Source organism: Thermobia domestica, chromosome 4 (assembly GCF_964235325.1).
Source record: "Thermobia domestica chromosome 4, izTheDome1.hap1.1, whole genome shotgun sequence".
NCBI lineage: Eukaryota > Metazoa > Arthropoda > Insecta > Zygentoma > Lepismatidae > Thermobia > Thermobia domestica.
Genome location: NC_137457.1, coordinates 14,048,226 through 14,074,096, shown reverse-complemented (window position 1 = coordinate 14,074,096; position 25,871 = coordinate 14,048,226). Strand labels below are relative to the sequence as shown.

At 33.5% G+C, this 25,871-nt stretch overlaps 1 protein-coding gene across 1 annotated transcript in view; it reads right to left on the bottom strand.

Annotated features, from left to right (window-relative positions):
* LOC145683732 (uncharacterized) overlaps positions 1-25,362 on the bottom strand; it is a 61,645-nt gene extending 36,283 nt beyond the window's left edge. Inside the window, exons 1-5 of the mRNA XM_081755252.1 lie at positions 25,217-25,362; positions 18,575-18,608; positions 13,325-13,369; positions 7,885-7,923; positions 4,025-4,069 (exon numbers count right to left, since the gene is read on the bottom strand). Coding sequence (XP_081611378.1) covers positions 4,025-4,069; positions 7,885-7,923; positions 13,325-13,369; positions 18,575-18,608; positions 25,217-25,267 — 214 coding nt within the window. The 5' untranslated portion in view covers positions 25,268-25,362. The remainder of the gene's footprint in view (positions 1-4,024; positions 4,070-7,884; positions 7,924-13,324; positions 13,370-18,574; positions 18,609-25,216) is intronic.
* Positions 25,363-25,871: the final 509 nt, after the last annotated feature.

Sequence of the window (25,871 nt, the reverse complement as noted above, 5' to 3'; positions counted from 1 at the left end):
TTCCGGAGAAAACTGTTTAGCATGGGACTCAACCATACGTCAAATTGTATTTATTTACTTTCCTGGTAACTTTCTATTCAAAAAACTGTTCTTTAGTTATTCATTTATCAAGATTTGTGTATTTTTCGTTTTTCTAATGTGCGATGTTCAATGTGTTATAGAAAACATTCTTACTTGTATTACAATATCTTAACTCCCTAGTTACTATATAGTCTCCAGCACAGAATAACTGGGTTCGATTTTTCGACGGGAGGTCATGTGGTTCAGATTCAACGAGATTATTCTATGTCTCATAACAGTCTCGCTGTTGAATGGGATAATAAACCTTACGTTAACCAGCCATTGTACTACAGTGTGATTTTCTACCTGTAAATTGATATTTGAGGTTTGCGAGAGAATTCTGATCAGGAAACATATGTAAAGGAAACTCAGTAATATTTTTTTGAAAACCTAAACCGAATTTCTAAGTTACCTTCTTTAAAGCAATTAAGCATTTTCCAAAGAAGTATAATCTGTTGTTCAATAAATTGAAATTTTAAAGCAGAACGTTACAAAACATACCAAATTAAACAGCTATACATTCTAGGTTTCAAATAAACGTTCTAACTTCAACAATACGTATAGAAAACTTTAACTTCCATCATTGTAAAACGTAAAACGAATATAATATGCAAAAATATCACCAACTTTTAGCACGAGTGTAACCTACAACAGCTTCATTAATTAAACTTCAGTGATGGGGAATTACTGTATAGTGTGGAGTAATATGTAAGTTTTAATTAATAAATAAAAGGACTAATAGGAGGACATAATTAGATAGGTAAATAATTTTCATGTTCTTAGTCATGGTCTCGATCCATTCCTTCTAGCACTTCGTTATTCAAACTTTTATTTCACCAAACCTCTTTCCGCGGATGCTGGCTTAAAGCAGGAAATTTTAATCTGTTTTTACATTGTCAAAGAAAGCTTCAAGAGTATTCAAGATTAGCAATTTACACATCCAACATTGAACAATAGTATCGAAAGAATTTGGTTCCCTTTGTACACGTTGATAGAAGTATTGAAGCATGTTTTATACATTTGTTCATTGGTAAAATTTAGAACAGCTGACATAAAATATTCAAACATGGGGCAGCAAAACTGCGTATTTATTTATTAAGATTTGCGCGGTAAATCTAGCGTTTATTTCTTTACTTTCTGTTAGCATTCGGAATTTAATATTTTACGCTAAACTTTTCTGAAAACACGTCACTTGATTTTGAAAGTACGCCAGTAAATTTCACTAAGTTTTGTCCTCCCAAATTGAAAGTACATTAGGGTAGTTTATTTTAAGAAGAGTACGGTGCTTCTTACAAGGAAAGTACTTGGGCTCAAACGGGTGAATATGCACAGAAAGGAAAGCATGTGTAATGTTAGCATCCCGGTAGCAAACAGTGAAGTCCGTTTATCTGTAAGATGATGTAAACGTCCGCAAGAGCAGGGCAAAGTATAGCGCATGCCATAACTAAAGAGCGTCTATAAAGTCTGACCCCGGGCCATTTTTGAGGAAAAGTGTTGGATGTATGGAAACATAAGCACATACGTATTCCATTATTTCTAGGGGCACATATTTTGAATGAAAACGTTGTGTCCCAGGGTCCCCCGGAAGATCCTAGACAGGGTACACCAAAATTTTCAAATTGTAAGGGAGATCAAGTAGTATATCGTTGGAAAGGTATTGTAAAAAGAAATAAGGTGAAACAAGTCCCGAGTTTGTATGTGCGACCTGTGCAAAATGGTGGTCACAGACTCTTATATGACAACTGTGTTGACATTTTGACTACTTACCATTCTGTACAGGGTGAGCGTTGAGACTCGGGACTTGCCTCACCTTATTTCTTTTCACAATACCTTTCCAACAATATACTACTTGACCCCCTTACCATTTGAAAATTTTGGTTGGACCCTCTCTGGAACCCTGTGACACAACTTTCTCATTGTGAATATATGCCCCTAGAAATAATGGGGTACATGCACGCCGATTTTTCCATACACACAACACTTCTTCAGAAAACTGGCCCTGTCAGACTTTATAGACGCTCTGTAGTTACAGCACGGGCTCTAGTTTGCTCTGCTTTTGGGGACGTTTACACCATCTTGCAGAAAAAAGGACCTTACTGTTTTCTTCCGGGGTGCAAACATTACGCATGCTTTCCTTTTTGTGCGTATTCACCCGTTGGAGCCCAATTACTTCCCTTGTTAGATATAAATTCTCCTTAGTTCTCAAAACGTTTAAAGTCTAATCTTCATATGGAATATGTCTAACAGAATGACACTGAAGGAAAAAATTATCGATCCATATCGAAAAATTTACCAAGAAGAAATTGTTGACTTTTGATGTTTATGCAATGCCATGAAATACTTTGTTCGAAAGACGATACTACGTATACAGTATATCTGAAGCACGTCTGAAAACTTTAACCACCATGGGTAATTTAAAGAGACAAAAACACAAGAAAACACAGAAAGCCAAGCAAAGAAAAAAGCAATAACAATAATATTTTCTACCTACTGTATTTATCGTTCACATCAGGATTAGACTTTCTTAACATTTATAGCCCACGCTCCTCTATAACAAATTATGAACTTAATATTTATACTTCACGTTATGTTCATAATATTAATGATAAGTATAGACACGCAGGCACAGCAAGTATATAGATCTTGTATACTTACACGAGCAAAGTTACTCAGAATGTAAATATTCCAGCTCGGATATTCAGTTTTGTTCATTATGTTAAGACACAATTTGAAGAGTAAATAAACAGAAATAGATTCATAAAGAAAATTGTTTTCATTTTTCAGCAATTAACCCGGACCTGATTTGCTATTGAAATTGCTTAATTTGGATTGTTTAGAGCATTATTGAAAGACAATCTCTTGAACAAAATTATTGAATTTAAAACAAAAATGACATTAATGCTAACGTCATTTTCATGTAAAAGAAAGAGTTCAACAAAATCAAATCCTATAGTCCTGTTGAAGCTTTCTTTGACAGTGTACAAACCACTTTAAATAAGGTAGTCTAATTATTATTACAAAGTTAATTTTCCATTGATTTTCTCAAATCTTATTAAAGTAACCGTTCCATTTACAACGTAGTTTATGAATCCCCTCATCATCTACTTCATTGAAAGTTCAATTTATATTCAAGATATTTGCTCTATGTCATTTTGTTTAAAATTGCACTTAGCGACAATTTTTTAATCTTTTAATGAATAAAATTCCAACTTCGATGCTTATAGCTCAGGATCAAAGTTCTTTGAAAGTGTACATTCCAATGTATAGTAAAAATTCTAAGTCCTCCACGATGTGACGTTTTGTTATTAATGCATGAATCCAGTGTTGATGTTGCAAGTTCTTGAACGACACATACCTAATAACTTGCATGGCTCAAACACTTATAATAGTTGTAGTATTTATGTATATTCTCTGATGTAAGTAGATACTAAACTATATTGAATTTTGCATCGTTAACAACTGACTTTAAGGAGTTATTATTATGTGATATGTGTCAATCCAGATTGATGCTATAATTACCTGTGCATTTTTATTTTCAAATATATCATCTATAATTAACAACGGTATTACTAAGTGTGTTATTCTTGGTAGAAATATATGAATTATTTGTCGTAGCAACAAACATTATGCTTCAAATCAACATGATGATTTGTCACTTATTTATTTACGTTAGAATGATTAATCAGAAGATTTAAGAAGAGTATCACAGGATGTAAAACATATAAAAACTTTTACTCTATTACAATAAAGTATTATAATTTTCTTTAGATTCAGATGTGATTACCTATAATTCAACATGAATAAGTACGTAATAGCCAGGAATATGTTGTATTCAGGTTCCAAAGTCAACTCAAGTTCATTTTCAGTTGCAAGTACCTAAATAGGAGACCGAAATATTGACAATTTACACAGATATAAAACGTTGAAAATGATAAACTAAATTTGATATATAGTATTTACTTACCTCTTCGTTTCTGTATCTTGTACGGTCGATAATATGAACTACGTTCTGAAATTAAATTAATTAATTATTATTGCATTAAGCTACACTTATGAATGCCTTGGAAGTTCTATTTAAAAATACATTTAACATATGCCTAGTTGATGACTAGTTTAATTGATAACTTCTTTCTAGTGTTTAGCTAGTTAATAGTTTAAAAACATTATTGTCTAAATTATATTTTCATTACAGATATATTTCAATATTGTACCTTAAAATAATTTGTATTTGTTTCGCCTAGGAAGGCTAAATTTGATCAATGGGCTGTTGGAGTAAACGAACGGTCAGTCAGTTTCTTTCCCTTGATGTCTTGCTACTTTAAATTTTCCAAAATTCACATTTAAATGTTTTATTGAATACATGATTATTTGAACTGTATTTTTAGGTCTGTTTTTTATTGAGATTTGTTCTTCGAAGAATCTTGTTTGGGAGAGAATGTTGCTATTTCAGATCATAATTTCCTCTATAGGTATATGTAGTGTTTGAAGAGTTTTAGTGTGATATTTAAGCTGTAATAATAAAAGAACAAAGGTGGAGTTCGAAAATATTGCTGGAATATTGCATACATATCATAAAATAATTTGTGACTATTTTTTTCAATTTTGCTCGAATATTCACTATGTGTATATACGTGGATTAAATAGATGCTCAATCAGTTTTTTTTTATTGCGCATGTAGTGTACAGTTTGAAATTCTGGAAATGAGTGTTATTGACTGCATTAATAATCTGTCTTGTTACTATTCACTGTTGTCCGAAATAATGATTTTGGACTTCTTTTTTGGTCTTAGTCATCAAGTCATTAACATAGGTATGAGAAAAATCTGGAAACTTGACACAAGAAGTGAAAACGTAATACAAACAGAATAATCCTAAAGCAAATCAAATAGTAGAGATAACTTTATATACAAATCAAATTTCTTCTCCTTCTAGCATAAAAAATCAGATGACATAAAGAAAGTTGTTTTCAGGAAGAAATATCTCCTCTAGCTCTTTACCTGGTGGTATGGTTCTTAATATAGAGGTTACATTACCTCTTTGCACTGCCATACTTATTCTATGAATTAGGAAGGTGTTTGCTCTATCATCAGCAGATATTTAAATGATGCGTTTATCTACTTCCTTTATAAAGCTTCTTTGCCCCAGGATCCACTGGATTCAATGGCAATGGGCACGAATTTGTACTTCTCTGTTAGGTTACTGTATTTTCTTCTTTTTTCTGTTTTCTTTCGACTGGCTACATTGCCCGCTTGAAGTGAGGAGAAAGGAAGGTTGGAAGGAGCGAAAGTATCTGTGCATGTAAAATCCCAAATCAATGATTTGCCTCTCTTCCAAGGTATTAAGGTCATCCTATCTGGTCTTTTACCATCCGTTCTACTACAACCATTTGGCTCCCTTATTGCTGGTATACCTGTTGAAATGAGTGCTCTCATTATAATGTCATTGACATTTGAGTGTCGGGATATCTACCTGTACTTTTTATGCAAGACAGTCCATGCAGTCCTTTTTTATCTACTGGATTCCTACATGCCTGACGTTTATGATGTTCACATATATTTGCTCCCAACCGTAACGCAACAGCTATTCGAAAACTCATTACTGAGATGAAGGCCTAGAGGGGACGAAGGTAAAGCTTTAAGCCAAGCTCCTCCTTCTATGGATGATGCAGCAATTATTCTAGCCTTGTTTTCTAGGCTGTCTGAAAACCGTAGTAAAAGGAGAAGTGTGATTTAAAAATAGGTTCTTCCCACGTGGATTGCTTTGCTCTGGTACAAACGTAACACTAAGTGATAATTCAAGTAATTATCTTTAACGAGCACGTAATTATATTTTGGCATGGTGATATCCACACCGAAATTTTTCATTTATATAATCAATTGCTCAATATAATGTTCTGGTTTTGTAGATGTTCGAACCAAAAGTAGACGAAATCGTCACTAAATCTCGATGAAAATGAAAAATGAAATCAAATGAAATTTTACGTCCCACACTTATGTCGGCTAGGTGAAATGATAAAGCGATTATTATAAATGAATGAAATGATGGAATGAAGAAAGTGAGAGGAAACAGCATGATCCCCAAAAACTCATGAGTACAGTGTTTATCCAATATCAAGTTTACTTGACGCTAGCGAAGACCAAACCAAGGATCCCGTATACCAGAGGTGAACGCTCTACCACTGAGCTACCGCAGCACGATACAGTCACCATGCACGAATTGGATATGTTTAGAAGTGTTCTGGACCCTCCGATATTTGTCTCTCTTCCTTGGCCGCTATTATTAGACACATATGATGTAGGAAGAGAATCTGAATATTTAGTTTCAGTTCCTTTCAATTCAAAGATCTGACACTTTTGCATTTAAAAATGATGACCTGGTAAATTTTTTGCAGTAACCTGAGCTCTCTTCCTGGTATTTCATATCTCTCAGGAGACGCTCCTCAATTTTGCAACCATTGGTCTATTGTATCTGATAAGGAAACGAATCCGAGACTTTATGGTTTGTCTTATAAATATTTACCAGTTGACATTCATTCAAAATATAAACAGAAAAGAATAAAATAAAAAAAATTATAAAATTAACACACTGCTGAACAAGACTGTACTTATTTAATATAAATACACATTTACACGTGACGTTTCGATCTTCTAGCCAAGATCCTCATCACACGAACTGAGTTCATTCTGACGTATAATGGTGGACTTACGTTTTATTTAGAGTAACAACTTGGTGCACATAGTGAGTTTTATTCATTTTAAAATGGTGCTAAAATTGTTAAGAAATTCGTCTCTGAATTTTTCCTGGTGGGCATTCCACAAATGTAACAATCATCTTTCACAAAACTTTCTCATATTTAATTATTCATGTTAAATATAACTTACTCTTTCTTTTAATATTCACATGGCGTAAGCTATGTCTTGCACCTTTATTCACCAATTGTCCAATACCATGTTTTGTATTTTCTTGCTCTTTCCTTTTATTGTCGCAGTTTTTCACATCTATCATCTTCAAGAGAACTTCAATTACGTTTCAATTGAGCTATTGATTTCTTAACTGTTAAACGTGACGGACCAGCTTTCTGTTGCGTCATAGATTCCAATTTTTTATATTATTTATGTACATGATATTCCAGTTTATGTACTTGCTGGAAACACAGACAAGACTACTTTTGAAAGCTGTATAACAAAAAGTTTCCAGTAGGTTAAATTCAAACTGGACGTAAGTTATTGCGAGAAATGCATCAACAAAACTAAAATAAAATTAATTTGGTATAAATGTAATGTCAGTGAAAGACAGACAACTTTTTACACTTTGCAAGGTGTACAGTATTAATAAAGAATCTAAGCAGGTTTTCACTTTGAAAGGTTCTGCGCGGATATCACCTATTAAAAGCAGAATTAAATCAAGTAAGTAAAAAAAAATTGCCTAATCATCACATCTGCCTTAAAGCGGTATTTTTTGCTGGATATTAGGTATTGCGAGGTACTTTGCTACACGTGAGCAGAATATTTTTGAATGCATTGACGTGGTTCGTATTGCACAAATTAGAGCACTATTTACTCAATGGTTTTCTAGCACATTTCACTCCTGCTCACACAGAGGAATCAGCAGTTGTTTCCAGGGAAAGTGATGCAGGAATAATTAATGATAAATGAGTTTAATTCGTTGAGTCTTTTGACCACAAAATTTACAACAAACATACACAAGTTTAATATGACACTTTACTATCATCAAATTAAATTTATATGACAGTTTGATCTACTCACTTTCTTCGGGTGTAGAGTTTCAAATTGTATTTTGGTAATGTTAACATTAAGATACTCACCATACACCATATTGTCTTCTCCATAACCGTCATCTTCATCTGAAGTAGTAAATGACGTGAAATATTAGTAACATAATTACAATAATCAAATTATCAATACCCAGTTATTAGAAGGCGATTCTACAAATGTATTATACATAAACGTAACGCCGTTGGAAGATTGGTAAACTAGGTATTATATGTGATGATATAAAATATTAACCAATCATAAATAGTAAACCACTGAAGTTTTTCCTGAGAATATAAAATTTTCAGGTTACTATGTTCGTGTATATATACACTATCTCGTTCTTTTAGAAATATTGTCACTCATTTACGACACGCAAATTGTAAATGTTTGGTATATTATTACTAATTTCGGCTAATTATTTACATCGCAATTTTGTGTTATTATTTTTATTCTCTATTATAACGTGATCGCATTTGTGCATTGTCAAGACGTCTCGATATGCGTTACCACGGAAAAGGATATTTAACTATTGGCTGAACACCAATTGTGGAAAACAGTACATTTGGAAAAAATAGTAAGTAAAAGTTCCAAGAATACTTTAATTTGGTTATAATAATAATATTATATACCACTGCTCAAATTTTCAGATGATTTAGAAGAAATCAATAATATTGAGATCAAATCTGAATTCATATGCAATATGAGTCCTAAAGCACGATGTCTAATTCTTCCAAATTTGAAAAAAATAAGTAGTAGATAAATAAGTGTCAGTTTACCTACTGAGAGAATGGAATATGGTGAATTACAAATTAATTCTTCTCGAAATTTGTAACTAGGTTAATGAACTGTTATACAAATGTTTCATAGATCCGAAATTCCATCACAATTGGAGTTCAGAATAATTATAAAATACTTCGTCATGTTCATAATGATTTATTGTCACGTACACGACACGGTGTTGGATATATGTGTTTGAGAGTGATTGGATAAGTAATGGGATTCCATTAGCATGTTAGTCCACAAAAAGTCAATTTAGGAATAATTTTCCACTTAAGTATTTATTTTTTAATAGCACAGAACTATTTGAATATGCATTAAAGAACAAGAAGTCCAGTTAATTGCAAAACAACTTTTTTGGTTTCGACTAGCTTTCTACCTGGGCAAGGTTTCTACACACAGTTAATCGTAAGCTCTAGATATTTTTTCCATGTTTTTGCCAGAATGTCAAGGCGAATTTCTTCGGGAAAAGTTATAAAACTTTCTCCGAAGAGTTATACATTTAAATATTATTTACAAACACAACTTTATGAAACATTTACATCATAGCTAATGAAATAAAATTTACTCGTGGATGACTTGAACGGGTGCGATTTAAATACAATCATATTTATTTTAGGATACCAACAAGTTGATATCCCTAGGTAAAATTATATATATAAATTGCCCAACAAAATATTAAAATTCTATCACGAAACCCTGCTATGCGCTACATTGTCTTACGAATCTAGCATATGGGTGCACAGACTGTTAAAAAAAAAAAAAAAATAACATGACAAACAAATCTTCTGATGAGATTAAGTGGTGCATAGAGCACAACCCCCAACAATGCCCTGTGTTTGTTACTTGATGTCAAGTTTTTGAACTTAATAGCAGTACACAGAGCGGAAAATTATTGGATGAAGAGGAAAATAAAGAAGAAGTAAGGGTACGGTACCTTTAGGACACGTTCTTGAAAGCGCCCATGAGATTGAAGAAAAAATTAAAAAGATGTAGAATATTGAAAGGACACAACCTGATAAGTTACAAACATTTAAAAATATTATACTAACGGTAGAAATCATAGAACAAGTTTCTTGACCCAGGTCCAGGACTCATTCAGACATGGTCCATATGAAACCTAACTACAAAAAATACAGACGAAAGGCGATTCAAATTGTGAATGTGGTGAAACGTGGACACCACATGGCACCACGTGGACGTGAAATGTGGCATCATATCCTCTGGTGTCCCTTGCTTGACGAGTTATTTAAGAGTCTTTATCACTGCGAAATTAAAATACCGCTAATTTTACAGTAACTAAGTAATATCTTCAAATAGATAAAAGATAATCAAAAAGTGGATCAAGACCTCCCTAGACGATGTTATTTTGCATGAGATACCGTTATTACGAGTCACATAGTAGCTTTTCGTTTGCTGTTATTTAGAAACGCGAAAATAAATGCCGATTTTCTAAATGGCTGGAAATCGAAAGCAGATAATCAGTCGTGATAACGGTATCTCATCCAAAATAATACTGTCTAGGGAGGTCTTGTTCCACTTTTCGATTATCTTTTATCTATTTGAAGATATCACATAACTACTGTAAAATTAGCGGTACTTTAATTTCGCAGTGATGAGGCCTCTTAAGGAAAGAGTGAACAGAAGACAAGACAATATGTGATATAATGAGAAGCGAGAAAGATTACTATTTCTTATAGAAAACAACAGACTTTTACCCGGAACTAAAAAAAAAAAAACAATTCTATAGAGAAAAACTTATAAGGAAAATAATGAATGTGGAAGAATGAATGGAACCCAGTTTCTCGTCTATACCGGAGACCTCAAGATGTCTCCTGAAAGATATAGGAACTCCATATCTGCCGGGTAGGACGAGTGTGGTTGGGCTAGTGCTTCCCCAGGCATATGTGCCTTGGAACGGAACTTCGGAAGCACTAGAGTGTGTTTTTGGAAGTGTGTCTTTCCTTCGGGTGGCGGGTTCATCTGATGTGACAGTGTCCATGTTGGCTGTGACTGTATCCCAATAGGAGTCAAGTTTGACTTTGTGAATGTCTCAACAGTTTGTTAATAGAGAATGATCTACATCGGTACAGGTGGAAGGATACCTCGGACCAGGGTCCACCTAAGTACTCTGAGTGGGTCCTCTACCTCATACCTGTGTCACTGGGAGAAAATCTATTGCAACCACGAGAGCATTCAATAAACGAAGACTCAAGGAACTATCAAGAGTAAAGCGGTATGGATTAGTATAGACTAGTGTAGTTTAGTGTGGCTTAGTGTGGTTTGGTGAATGTGGATTAAGTGTCAAGTTAGTATTCTTAGTGCAAAACGGACAAAATTAAATAAAACACACAGGGAAAAACCAGTGAATTAATAGTGTAAGAATTAAATATGATCACAGGAGAGAAGCCCTAAATAGCAGGTGAAAACTAAGCTCATACAGAGAAAACCTGAAGATAGAAAAAGAAGTCCACAGAATAAAAAATACATTAACAAAAACTAAACACTAAATAAACATCTAAGCAGAAAATAAACACAATAAATAAGGAACAGAATAAATAATTGAAGCATAAGAAAATTAAAAGAATTGAAGCATAAATAACCAATAATAATAATAATAATAATAATAATAATAATAATAATAATAATAATATAGACATATGTACAGGTGTAACAAGAAGGTACGGCAAAATTTCAGAGGTGGATTCCTTATGGATAGACATGCAAAAAAGTTCATATGACATATGTCGGGGAATGCATCGTTACAAAGTGCCATTGAGTTGCTTAATGGTGTGAAATAGTCACATTCTGGTCGCTTCTTAATGTGACTTAATTTAAACCTGAATAACTCAGTCCCTAATTAAGTTACGAAGATAATTTTGTTATCTATGTATTTCTGAAGAACACTGACTGAAGGATAGAAGGAATATTTTTGTTACACCCTGTATATATACCTTAAAATAGTAGTAGCTAGATAGCTATAAGTAACTAACTGAACATTTATAGGATCAGGATTAAATAAATAAAAGTATCAAACAGAGGTAGGAAACGATAGGACAGATTAGATACAATTTAGATAATTTCGACTTGATTAGTAATCATTTATTATTAGAATATATTAGGGTCAAATTCAATGATTATGTCACCTTGAAAATTTATTAGTCGATAGTTGAGTTGTACATAGTTTACTCTTTGCTTTGTTTTGTCTTTCTGTTTCTTGTTTGTGATTTCGTTTCCTCTCCTTCATCCAAATCCTTTTTACCTATTCCAAAATGGAAAAGAAAATAAAGGAAAGAAATAACAGGAAATGATGGTAACCCGTGACGGTTTTAATTTTCAGATACCAGTTCTGAAAAACGGACCTGAGCCTAAAAGAAAAACTCCCACAGGCGTTGAGTTTCAAATACAGCCTCCATACAAGGAATGGGTATTTCAGCTAGGATATGTAATAAATGAACAAAAAGACAAACTGACATTAGTGTCAATTTCATGTTTTTTTCGGGTCTTGATCTGAATGATGACAGTTCTGATGCCGGCTAACATCATGTTCAGCCCCTTAATAATGTAATGGTATCACTTCTTCCACACTTCCTCTTAAACATGCGAAAATAATTGAAAATTGGAGATATTAGTGTCACATTCATATATATCGGGGTTGTTTAGGTAAAAATAAAACTTCACATGTTATATAAGTTCAAGTTCAGCCTACATTAGCAACCTGGTAAGTGAAAATTGTGATACATAATTGATTATGACCAATTACGTATGATAATTGAAAGTGACCAATATTTTTATCAAATCCATAGTGTTTTGGGTTTCAAAGTTGATTGGTAGCAGGTATGATCACTTTAAGGTCACTTCATTTTCTAGTGGAGGTAAGACGTTCCGGCACACTTAGGGAACATGGAAAGAGGTAGTACATAAAATAGCCGAGAAGTAGTGGTATTAGTGTAGAGCCAAGAGGTTTCGAGGTCGATAAAATAAACAATGGCGCTTGTAAGTCCCAGTTCAGTCCTATTAGTACCCCTTTGAAAAGAATGGTGATATGAAAAAATAATAAAAAGAACTACTGATATACCTATCAAATACATAGTTTTGGGGTCCCTAAGTGATTACTACCAATTTGATATTGAATTCAATTCAGTTCATATCCTCTCACCTTTGAACCATTTCAATCTTGTGTGTTGATGTGAACAACGAAAACATTTGCGGTTACTTTAGACTGATATAGATATAAGTTACTACATTTTGAATGAATGGCATTGATATACACAGGGTGGACCAAAAGTAAGTCTACAGTCCCGTACTGATCAACTCACTGCTTTTTATATAATTTCTTATGGTTATATGTCAGGTAGATTTTGTTTCTTTATTATTTGCTTTTAATGTCCTTTTCTACTTATATCTTACTCTCGGAACAGCCGAAGGAAATAAACCTATAAGCTAGAATGTTATACTTGATCAAAGCAGGGGTGTATTCCTTGAGCCACCTTGATCTTTACTTAAATACTTAGTGAACTATATCTACAATATACAATCGTATGTGAAATTAACTGTAATATGCAATAGTTTGATACTACGCTTTCTTTCTATATATTTTCTTTTAACGCCGTTTTTACAGAAAAGCTTCAAAATACAGTTAGTATACGTAAATCAGTATTATGTTTCTTATTTGTGTAAATATTGTAATGAATTCTAATGATATTTACCTACCATAGTAATCTGGTAACGCTGGCAGGTCATAATAACCCTGTTTATCTAGAAACACAATATGAAATTAGTTTTGGACGACTGTTAAATTTAGATTTGTAAATTAACGTAATTTCAGATCACTATCAATTTCAACTGGGTTATAATATTAAATTTTATACCAAACCTGTCATTTTTACCAATTTGTTAAATTTGATTTTAATTGCTTCTTTTCTTATCAATAAAATTGAAAAAAAAACTTATTTAATAAAACAACCATATTACATTGTCTTTATACTTACGTTATATAATTAACCCTCGGATAAACATTAATATGAGTCTAGAAACCGTTTGTCTTCATCAACACAGCAGTTTGAGTTATTAGCAGCTAATTATCCATACAATGAGATATTTCAAATTATCTGTTTAAACAACGAATACTTTCGTCTTGTCGTGCCATTCATTTATTATTCTCTCCTTTCTAGAAGTTGTATGAAGTATGCCCTAACGTAAGATAACGTTTAAGAACATCGGTATAGAAACCAAAATTACTTTATATTTTTAATTGTCTTTCCGTGTGAGTACATTCCCAGGTAAAGTCAACAGCAAAAGTAGTTAGGCTGGGTCCAAGAGTATTATTGGTGTTGTAAACGCTTGGACAGTTTCAACTCCATTATCCACCAAGGAGAAGACAGTTGGTAACCTTGTGGAACACTGAAGCTGGTCTTTGCTATCCAGTTGCACTTACTTCATATTGCACAATGTGTGTTGGTAGTTGTGACAAAGCTACGAAGGTCTGTGTGAAGAGCTAATCATAGTTGAGTTAATTATCGACTTTTATTGTTAAGGTACTTGCTATTGTAATTTTATATTGTTTCATTTTGTGGTCATTGCAATTCTAAAATTTTGTAGATTGAACATGTTTTACACCAATTATTGTGATGTAAAAGAAGACGTGTGTTGAGGAACAATGCATTTATATATTTCATGAAATGTAACCTCTAGTCTTTTACACAAACTCAGACTAATCTGATTTAAACAAAATTTAGTGTGAAACAGAAGACAAATGTGACACAGCGCGTCGAAGAAAAACAAAACTAATATTCAGTATACGTAACTCAAAATTCTTTAATATCAGGTTGTCTAAAACGTATTGAGCACTTAGAGGATAAAATTGAGAAGACATTTATAGTCCTTTAAAAATAACTTATTATGTGTTTATCGTTATTTAACTACTTTCTGCCATTGTTACACCAAAACCTTAATCCCATCCCACCATAGATGTTCTGTTGCTTCCCGTAAAAAAAAAAAAAAAAAAAGTTCCTTTTTTCAGTTTTATTTTAAACCAACACAGCAGCATTTATAATAATGTTCTGCAGAGAAAAATACATTTTTAGTCCGCCGATGCCAAGTCTAGGGTATACAGTGGAAACATTAAAATATCCCAGCCGTGCTCTCAGAACTTCTGACGGATCGCCAAAAGTATATTTGGGCTGGGGTTGTCAGCGTGATATATGACACCCTTTTTGTTGACCAGTTGTGGCCATTTGTTTTAAATTACTAGATGCACTTGTAGCCTACAGTAAAGGTCTTAATGTATCGGTTTGCCAGGGAACAGCAGTTTATGATGCACGATAACTTTTCAATCTCATATAACGTACAGCATGACCTTCCCGGACGTCAGTATGAACTTTGTCAGAAACCGCAGAGCTTCTACACTACTACATGAAGTTATTTCGCACACATTACTGTAAGTTATCCACTTTTCATTAGGGATAATCAATTGTTTTACAAGTGATCGAGTTCATCACGTTTCAGTATAGATTCGTAGATATGGAAGGTATCAATATATATATATTTTTTTAGGTAGATCATATAACAATCAAACGCTAAGCTACATCTTCTCCCAATGGTTTACTACTGTTCAGTGATGAATACTTATGTCATTGACTCATCATGACTTCCTATACCCTAATCTTGCTTGCTTTTTACCAGAATACCTTTCACTTTTTCTATGAATTTTGCCTACTATTAGCAGTGTGTTAGATATCTACATTTTCAGAATAAAATCTACTATTATGTTTATTAGAAAAACCTTCTGGAATGATTTCATATTACAAATCAAAGGATAATAATTCATTGATTGTAGTTATAGCATCCCTTTCATTACCCGTTCTATGTGAGCAGTGGACCCGCAACTCAGCATGGAATCCGAGCCACATGAACCCGTTTCTCACGCTTAAGAGAAACAGAATAGTGGTTATACTTAACATCTTGTTTTTGACTGTCATTTTACATTTTGAATTTGTATAGTATTATTTCCTTATCGAAATTGAAAAGGAAATAACTAGTAAAGTAATGTTTTCAGTCTCTGATTAGGTTAGGAGACAAAATCAACTAAAGCAGGATTTGAGCCCCAGAAACACATGTTTAACAAACTATTCACATAGAAAAGTCGACTGTTTTCATCGGTACTTCAAATTTGTTCAACGATTTTTCTGTTCAACGCTATTATTTGCTTACAATTAGATACGACTAAATTTGAGGCGAATAGTTAGAAGTTACGTCTAGTGAATTGTATAAATATAGTTTTGGCACAACTCACACCTTGTTTTGTCACAAAACTAGGGTAAAACAAGTTGAATTTGCGGAAATATTGCGTCCAAATGATCGTTCATAATAAATAAAACAACAAGGAATTACAATAGCAATTACCTACACGACACAATTTGATGAAGAAAATTAATTAAATGAATTAATGATCATCGTTTCATCCACATCCTTGTCGCTCGTATTAATTTACATAAGAGGTGTTTTAATACCTAAAAGATTTTGGGCAATTTGAAGTAAACGGTCGGGGTAGGTAAGTTATTAACGCATTAGATTTCGTTACGGCGATTTGCAAACTTTTATCTTTCAGTTGTTCCACAATGGATATTTTCAATTAATCTACACAAGTATCTAACGCATGTTTTATTAATATTTGTCCTTCTTCTCACTTAAAGTATGTAATAACATAACACATTATACACAAATTGCTGTCCGACATCATAATATTGACTATAAGACCTAACAGGAGGTTTATTACACCATAAATAGATTTACAAATAATTATAATATCATTGATATATAGTATTAAAATCACAACAGGAAACAAATGATAGAAATAAATCTTAAAATTGAGAGATTTCTTCGTACAACAACATCTAAGATAAAACCTGTGTCAGAGTTTTACAAAATTACCAACCGTTCTCTCCTGGTTGAAAGGGTAAATGTAAGTTAGGTTTCATTCTTCTAGATGATTGTAATTTCGGCAATAGTAAGACCCAACCTAGGATATAGTACTGTACTGAGTATCTCCCGTTTGATTAGAGCTTATTTTCCATTTAAGAGACTCCGCTCTTGATTTACGTAATGGATATTTTATCAATGTCAAAATGAGATAACTTTATCTAATCTCCAGAATTTGTAAAAGTAGTTGAAGCCCTTGGAGCACCATCACAGAAAGAAGTACAAATTTATTAGTACAAAAAGTAGATCTGAAATGGTACAGTCCTCAGCAAAAAAGAAAAAAAAACCTGCAACGTAAGCATGTAAGTTTATTGTGAAACGACCAAGTCTTTTGCTCCAAAGTGTTCAGGGGAGAACGTCGAGATTTCTTCTGGCATGATTCGTGCCACTTAGACATTATGTTGATTCCCTGCACTGTTAGGCGTAATTTCGCAAAAAACTTACATGTTCATGTTGCAGGTTTTTTGCTGCGGACTGTACCATAATGAACCATTAGTCTCTAAAATAGCCCACTCTTTAATAAACTTCGTTAATATTAACAAGGCAACAAGACTAGAAGCAATCTAGTACCGGTTGTTTATTACCTGCATGTTTTCTCAAAAATACAGAAGATCTTGTTGCATAGTTTGTACTTGCACGTGTGCTGAGAGATGAAAGAAAACTAAAAATATGTTATCTGCTGGAGAAAGATAGATTTCTTTTATCGATTCATAACATTTGAAGTGACTTCCCACTTCTTGATATGCTACAGGATATTCGAGAAGTAGTTGTGAGATTGGGTAAGGCTGCTGTAGGAGTGAAGATTCTTAGGTTTCCCTGTTTATCAACAAAAATAATTTGTTACTCCAGAAATGTATACAATGTTGCCAAAATTTTGTGTCAAGCTTGTGAATACAATCTTGTGACCAGAAATAAATTAACATGCTCCTTCATGATGGTGTATTTCTATGACACGTAAAGACCATCTGTTTCCTCACAAACTTTAAATGTATCTTCTGCGTAGTGCGAGAAGGCACATTCTCACTTTCCTCTTATTCTTTCACGTGCTATCGGTGCTTTTTTGAAAGATCAATTGATCAGACGTTAAGGACCCATTTCTTTAATATTATGAAGCTCTAATCTCTTACCAGTCGTTTTCTTCTTTTACCGTTCATAGGGGACATTATATACCCTGTTGAAATCTACACTGTTTCGATACACATACTCGACAAGGTCTGGTCTGAAATTGATTGTCACGTGCAGTGAATTATGTTTAAAGAAATATACTGGCATGGAACCGCATTTTAACATATCTTTTGTGCTAATATAGTGAGTCGTGGTAGCAGTGTATTTGTTTCAAAACTGAAGAAAATATTTAAAATGCAAAGAGAATACAAAATAATGTATCATTGAATGAATCTCATATTATTATTCCTGCACAGCATCAAATGAAGCCCTACCGTTTTTTTTTTCTGAAAGGTGCAGAAATAAGAAAATTCTTTAGAAATAATATTGCTTGAATTCAATTTTCATTTTTATATTATTGCCATTGACACCTAAGATAAATGAATTTTAATTAGTCGAAGACTATTAACACACTGGTAATTCTGTTTTTTTTTTTCACATTCCTTTTCCGTAATGAAGAATGAAACATTGTAGCCAACTTTCGTCACCGTGTACGTCACGGACGTCATGACTAGAGTCCGTGCGCTTAAACCTTCTCATAACATGCAATATTAAGTATCTGATGTGAAAAGCAATAGAATTAAATTTAGATTATAATAATAGAAAATACGATATGAATATATAACAAAAAATATAAATGTTGAAAATAAAGAAAATACAAAACTGTGCTTCATGCAGTCAAGCTATCTTGTGATCACATAATGCATGCACTTTACCCTATAGCGGCTAGGTGTAATGTAAATTATAAAACACCATTTTTGCATTAATTCAATTGTATTTAATTTTCTTCGGATAAATTTGTAAATGCAGGAACATTACCATAACGGATCCGTGAATCGGCAGCATAAGCATCCTGTGTAAAGTAGAGATAATGAAAGAATACGTAACATACATTCAACTTTTAGTACATTTAGTTTTATAGCCTATATACAAAATCCTATATTAGTATTGCTTTATCACAAAATGATTGTTTTTCCTATCACACGGGCATTATTGTTTATGTTCACTTTCACGTTTACTAGCCGGCAATGTGGTATACGATATCACGATTAACGTTTGTTTACCAATTTTGCTATCATTTACATCTACGACAACATTCATTTTAATTAAGCAAAAGCTCATTAAAATTTCTGTTTTGTTTATTTAGCGTGCTCTTTAATAACCAGCGAAACGTTTTAGCCAGACTCCAGTAAACTTTACGACAATAATGTCTTGTTTAATTAACGCTGTCGTCTGCGATGACTTTGACTCGATTTGTTTTCCTGTTCCGCAGGCTTGAGTGCGATGAAACTCATAGTGCTTGTGGATCTTAATGTATAGTATCACTTCCATTAAATCTCAACAGAGCGCGCCTCCTCCATTGGTGGATATAAATAAAATATATAAAAAATATGCGCATCTTATGGACATTTCCATTATACTGTTGACCCATTTTTGGTCATGTTTCCAATGAGCTATGGCGACCATTGTTTATACATAAATGTCTTAGGCCCGTTATACAGTCAAGCGGAGCTCCGCGCTACGCATGTGTGCTTACACGGTCATCCGTAGCTACGCGCTACGCGTCACGTGATTACCTACACAATTGTCCTCAGTCAGTGTTGCGAGTCAAGATGAGTAAGATCGAAACGACAATAGTGGCTTCTTATTGTCTCTGTAAGAAGAGAAAACGAAGAACAGAAAAATAGGCGGTAACAAAGTCATCCCTTAGTTACTCAAAGAAGTTTGAAGGCAGCTTTTGTGACTCTTTATGTAGTTTTGCTAGAATATTAGAAAAAGTTCTTTGATTATTTTCGCATGTCAGTCCGGTCGTTCGAAGAATTAATTGAAAAAATTGCGAATCTCATGATTTTTGCATTCTACGCAAGCGGGATCCTATAAACATGGTCTTAATTCAACTTGTGTAATAAGTTTTTCTGGATCAATCTTCATTTTGATTTGCTACTATGCACCTTGCTCTTTACATTTTAAAGGGAAGTGGCTGCTCCGCGCGCGGAGTTCCGCGTGACTATGTAAGCACCCATTTGCTCAATGGTCCTATCCGCCTCGCCGGATAGGGCCACGCGGAGGCCTCCGCGTGACTATGTATGCACCCATAAGAAACAATAGAGCCATCTTGCTGCGGCGGACTCCATGTGCGGAGCTCTGCGTGACTGTGTAACGGACCTTAGGGCACGACCTGTTCCCACACCAATTGGTATGCGCGCAACGCTAACGGGAAAAGTGGACAGTTTTGGAATAGCCCTTTTTCTCACATGTATAGTGTATTAGGGACACGCAGTTCTATTTTGTTAAAACCAGCAATCATGTTATTCATGTTCTGGAAGAGAAATGAAATGCATAAGAATGTACGCTGTATGATATCATTGACTATAGTGTGGGAGAAAAATTAATTATTTAACCATAACCTTACGAACCGACCTCCTGCGTGAATGTAAAATGTGTAATCCAACGTTCTATAATACATATTGTGTAACAACATGACGTTATTTGTTTTGTGATTTTTTAAGTATACTTAGAAATTAGCAATTAGAGATCATATCATTCACTCATTTGGGATACTTGCATTCGGAAACATTTCCTGAAATTCTTCTCTTACATTGGTATATCAACTTGTACGTAGACCTAAATGTTGTTCAGTAAGAAACACCATCTTCCCTATAGAATAACTCATGACATCTAAATAAAACAACTTCAGAATAAACTAGCCTATATGCAATACAACAGACAATACAAAAAGAATCTTGTAATGTGACCAAATGAACAATAACAGTACAGATTGTGGACTGCAAACGAATTTCCTTCTTTTTTCCATTCCATGCAGAGATAAATCTAATCTCATAGCATAGTTGCCAGGTGTATACAAATAACATTATTTTCATTTAAGGTTGCATTTCTCTTTTTTCCTTTAAGTACTTGTATGTAATAGACTGTAACAAGATACACATACTATTGCATTCAAACACAAACAATATTGTCGAGAGGCAGCATAATTGTAGTAAACAATGACTTCATTAGTTCGTCGTAAAAGAGACTATTATTTGATTGGCTTTTCGTGTAAATCAGACATTATTTCCCCGACACTATAGATTTAGAACTACTCCAGCAACCCATAGTGGAAGTTATTCTCTATAAGTTTGTGTGTTTTTTTCACCATTATCCATAAGTTTATAGCCTTTTTAAAATTTCATATTATATCCAGTAACATTGCATGCATACTAATGAAGCATATTCATTTTTAAGTTTAAAAATATTAGCGTTGTTCAAAAAAATGTTCTAATAATAATAATAATAATAATAATAATAATAATAATAATAATAATAATAATAATAATAATCAGAAAGGACAGATGTCAACTAGAGACGTTTAAAGTTCGGTTATTCGCCGTACATGTCAGTTTGTTCTTGGTGACAGACAAGTGTTACTGTATAGTGCTGCCATCTATGAGAGCAAATGTTAAAATTCTCAACCCATTTCTCGGTGTATTCTATTAAGGTAACGTGACAAGTTAACAGCGTTGTTCTTAATGTCTCATTAAGTTGCAGTCGTCTATTTAATTTGTAATTTATAAGTGATTCAAAGATGTGAAAGGGTTTGTAAGAGTGTGTGGTAGTATCAAGAGTACGAATATGACCGTATGTAGAATAATTATTTAATTACCGTATTCTGTCTGTTTCTCTTGTAGTCTTAGTTGCTTTCGATTGGTAGTTTCTTTGGTCGAATTCCATGTATGATCGCGTTCTTATTGACCATAACTTACGTTACCTCTTGATAGTAGTTAACGGGTTGTCTATTGCATTTTTGTTTGGGACATACCTTCACAAACTTCATAATCTGAAATTCTGTAAAATTGTTGAAAATGTGTCACTTTGGGCAACGTTAGAATGGACTATACTCAGCACTGAGAACACAAAATTGAAGCTTTTGATATTCCTTTGCTTGTGTTACTTATATGTTTATTCAGTTGTTAATTTCGTTTAATTATTTGTTTATTTGTAAAATAAATTGTTGAATGATCGAAAGGAGATTATAATTCCATTTCTCGGTTTCCAGCAATGAGTAACTACCAAATGAAACCAACCACTTCTAGTGCGTTATGCACCTACGAGTGACGTCCGTTACCACGTGAGAGGATGGGATTTCTACTTCAATATTTAGCCAATGTACTAAACAATCACAATATTTATATAAAAATTCTATCACCCATCCGCATTCTCCATCGCAAATTGTTGCGTTTATGTTCACTTCTAAGCACTGTCTACCTCTTTTGATCTACAAAGGTTCATCCATCTATATGTATCCGATTTTGACGTTTCACGTACGTTACGAAAAAAAAAAAAAAAAAACGGGAATACCATCGTTTGCCCTTGAAGTAAAAACCACGTGTCTTGGCAATAAATCTGCACAATACCTTTTATTATAGGAGCTACGTGGAAGTATAGGAACGGAAACCTCGATCCACATCTCGTGGCAGTCTTTCCAGAGGCCGCGAACAGTGTTGACACGATGAGATCCGAGTGCTCTTTTTAAAAGACCAAAGTCGGAAAAATGAATGGGGCTGGCATGAGATGGCTTTAGTGGTTTGTTCTGGAATAAAATATCCTGGATAAAAGTATCTGCTCCATCTGGTGCAGACATCTCTATACAGAACATGATGTATGCGATGAGGCGTTTTCCATGTGCACAGATACTTGATTTATTACATTTCCATACAAACAGGGCAGATCTGGTGTGAGGATATGTTGTTGATAAAATGTGGAGTTGTTTTTGCAGTGTTTTAGTTATCAGTATCCCGCTACAACCAGTTTACACTTTTCCCGGATAGATGGTGTTCGTAGAGGCGCATGCAGTGGAACTTTCTACCCCTCCCATGGGTCACAGTATGAACATATCTACAATATCTAAACATATCTGGAGCTTTCATTTGCCATGAAGGTTGTGGTTTACAGTTGACTATGCCACGAGCAATCGTCCTGCCATCTCAATCATGTAGAACAGTTTTCCTGCATTGCCATTTGCCAGAATGTACGAGATACAGCTGGAGTGACCGCAGTACGCGGTCGCTTTCTAGTCCCCTTACTGGATCAATGAAGTGGTCACGTTGGGGTCTTTATATCGATTAATTATGATCCTGAATCTTGTCGACCCCAAAGTACATCCATTTTCCTGCATTGTGTTTCAATCCGTAACGCAGGAAATTTGGATTGGAAAGGTTCTGTAACGTAGTCTTTCGAAAACTGGTTAATCTTTGGAGCCATGATAAACACACCATATACATGCAAATCATTCGAATCGTTTGAGGCTGACAAGGGAAATTGCCATAAGCTGTCGCTGAAATCTGATTGCCACATAGCACATCCGATACGCCATCATGAGAAATGAAAATGAGCAAAATTTAAGGTGCTACGGACCAGAATGATTTGACTTACAGAGTTTCAACATTTGAATATCTAATATAGCCCTATATATTATATTATAGTAATTGTCATGAAAACCGTTGAAGCAATCAAAACAAAGAGTGTACAATATAATGAGAATAAAATGCCGTATCGAAAACTACAAACAGTGTTGTAATAGAAGAGTCAGTGTTGCCAACTCAGCATAAAAGTATTTTATTTGAAAAAGCACCATATACAAATGCGCACAGATTTAAAATGAACTATTATCAATAACATAACGGTGAAGTGTAGTGGGACAGTGTTGCATACTGTTGAAGCTACGTGTGGTAAAAATGTACAATGGAGAAATCTGATATGTGGTAACAAATGGTAATGAACTAATCTAGGTCTCATATTATGATTTTAATTCCAATACAGAATAAACCGATAGTATAGCATAGCAAAATGTCTGCAGTATCACAAAATATTGATGCATCTGAGAAACAAAATTGAGTTATTTCATTTTTATGTCCTGTGTCAGCACAGAAGCTAAACCGAGGAATAAGATAATCTACAAAAATGGTTTACAGAATTAAAAAAACACGCGCATCTTTTCTCATGTGTAACATTTTGTTTTCGCGAGTTGTCTGCTTACCCACCGGGGTACGGAAGTGTAATACAGATCCCTCACTTTTTTCTAATCCATTAATTTGTTACCCTCTGTTGCCACATATGAGACATTTCCATTATAAATTTTCATCACACGTAGCTCCAACAGAGTGCAACACTGTCCCACTAAACTTCACTGTTATGTTATTGATAATAGTGCATTTTAAATATGTGCACATTTGTGTATGGTGTTATCTCAGTTATGCTTAGTTAGCAACACTGCTTCACCTATGACAACAGTATTTGTGTTTTCGATACAGTATTTTGTTCTCATTATATTGTACACTTTGTTTTTGACTGCTTTAACGGTTTTCATGACATTTACTTTGAACATACATAATTCTATGATATAAGGTTTTGAATATTCAAATGTTGAAGCCCGTAGGTCCTATCCTTTTGGTCCATAGCACCATAAATTTTGCTCATTTTCATTTCTCATGATGGCATATCAGATGTACTATGTGCCAATTAGATTTCAGCGACTACTTGTGGGAACTTCCGTTTGAGATCTGACGTGTCTGAATCAGACACATGTAGATGGATCAACTTTCTGTAAAGGCTGTAAGTATGAAACGATAAACTGAAAATTAATTTCGATTTCTAATTATAAATGTAATCCAGACAATAATATATGAGTTTAAAGTTTAATGCAATTTTTTCTTTAAAGAAAGGAAATGCAAAACAGAATTTGTACATTACCTTGCTGGTAAAACAAACTCATATTACATTGTAGTTTTATGGAAAACAACATTCCTTGGTATAGATTGACCTAATGACTTCACATGTATAATCTTCAAGTAATAAGAAGAATGCCTATAAATACAGCGTTCATTGTACAGCATTCATTAGTAATTAATTTAGATTGTTATTTTAACGTGGAAGAATTTGTTTATATCCTATTTCCAAAATAATTAGCACAATCTTCATGGGAGCGAAGAAAGTAAGGTTTGTTCAAGTTACTAGTTACAAGTCAATAGAAGTCAATATAAGTCAATATAGTCAATATAAGTTATAACTCACTATATTTAGTTTGGGGCTATCTTTTACTTGAAAATGATTTCTTTTGAAAATTCGTTGATTTACTGTGTATATACTTTCACATATACTAACTTTTGACTGTCACATTTTCGTGTAATTTCAACATTCGGTTTTAGTTCATATGATTACTTCTACAAAGCCATATCAAATCCTGAAATTCGGCAGATTATGTCATCTGTATTATGTTTGTTTCTTACATATTACACAGTATGATATTGATTTAATAACTACAAAGCAAAAAGTGATATCTAACTAAAGTTTCTTGATACTTCTAAAATGAATTTATAGAGATCATATTTTTAATAACTTTTAGAATAATATGTTATCACGTAACTCCGCTCTTCAAATAAGAATTATTATTAGTTTATGAGTTACCTGCAGTGCAATTACAAAGCACAGTGAAAGTAATACCCATATTAACTCCATGCTATAATTCTCCACGTTGTCAGATCATATAAATGACAATTATTTCAAACTAACAAAAAGTGTTGATTGTTTTCTCCAAGCAAACACAATGGATCAGGAAGACAGCTACAAATAATTACATCTTTCGAACAATGGAAAGCGACATTCAGCGATCAAAAACATCATTATCATAATGATTATAATTTCTTCAAGTAGTATACGAAAACGACGATACTCATCGCTTTCTGATGTAAGATAAATTATCAGTTACTTTAATAGACACTTTTTCATACGATTACTAGCAAGTTTATATGTAATACTTCGCATATGAAAAATATCTATTATCTACATTTAATAGTTGTTGTTTGCATTGTATATAAGTGGAACTACAAATTATACTTGAAGATACACGTATTTTGGAAGCATTTACTTACAAACACTGTGAATCAATGTATCCATTAACACATTTTTATGATGTTTTCATTGCTATCATTATATTAATGTAATCATTTTTGTAGTTTATGTATCAATTTATAAGTTTGTTATATCGTTCATCATTACATAGAGCATGCAATTAGACTCAGCTTGGTAGGCCTTATTCCTTAACAAAATTTAACCACGGATT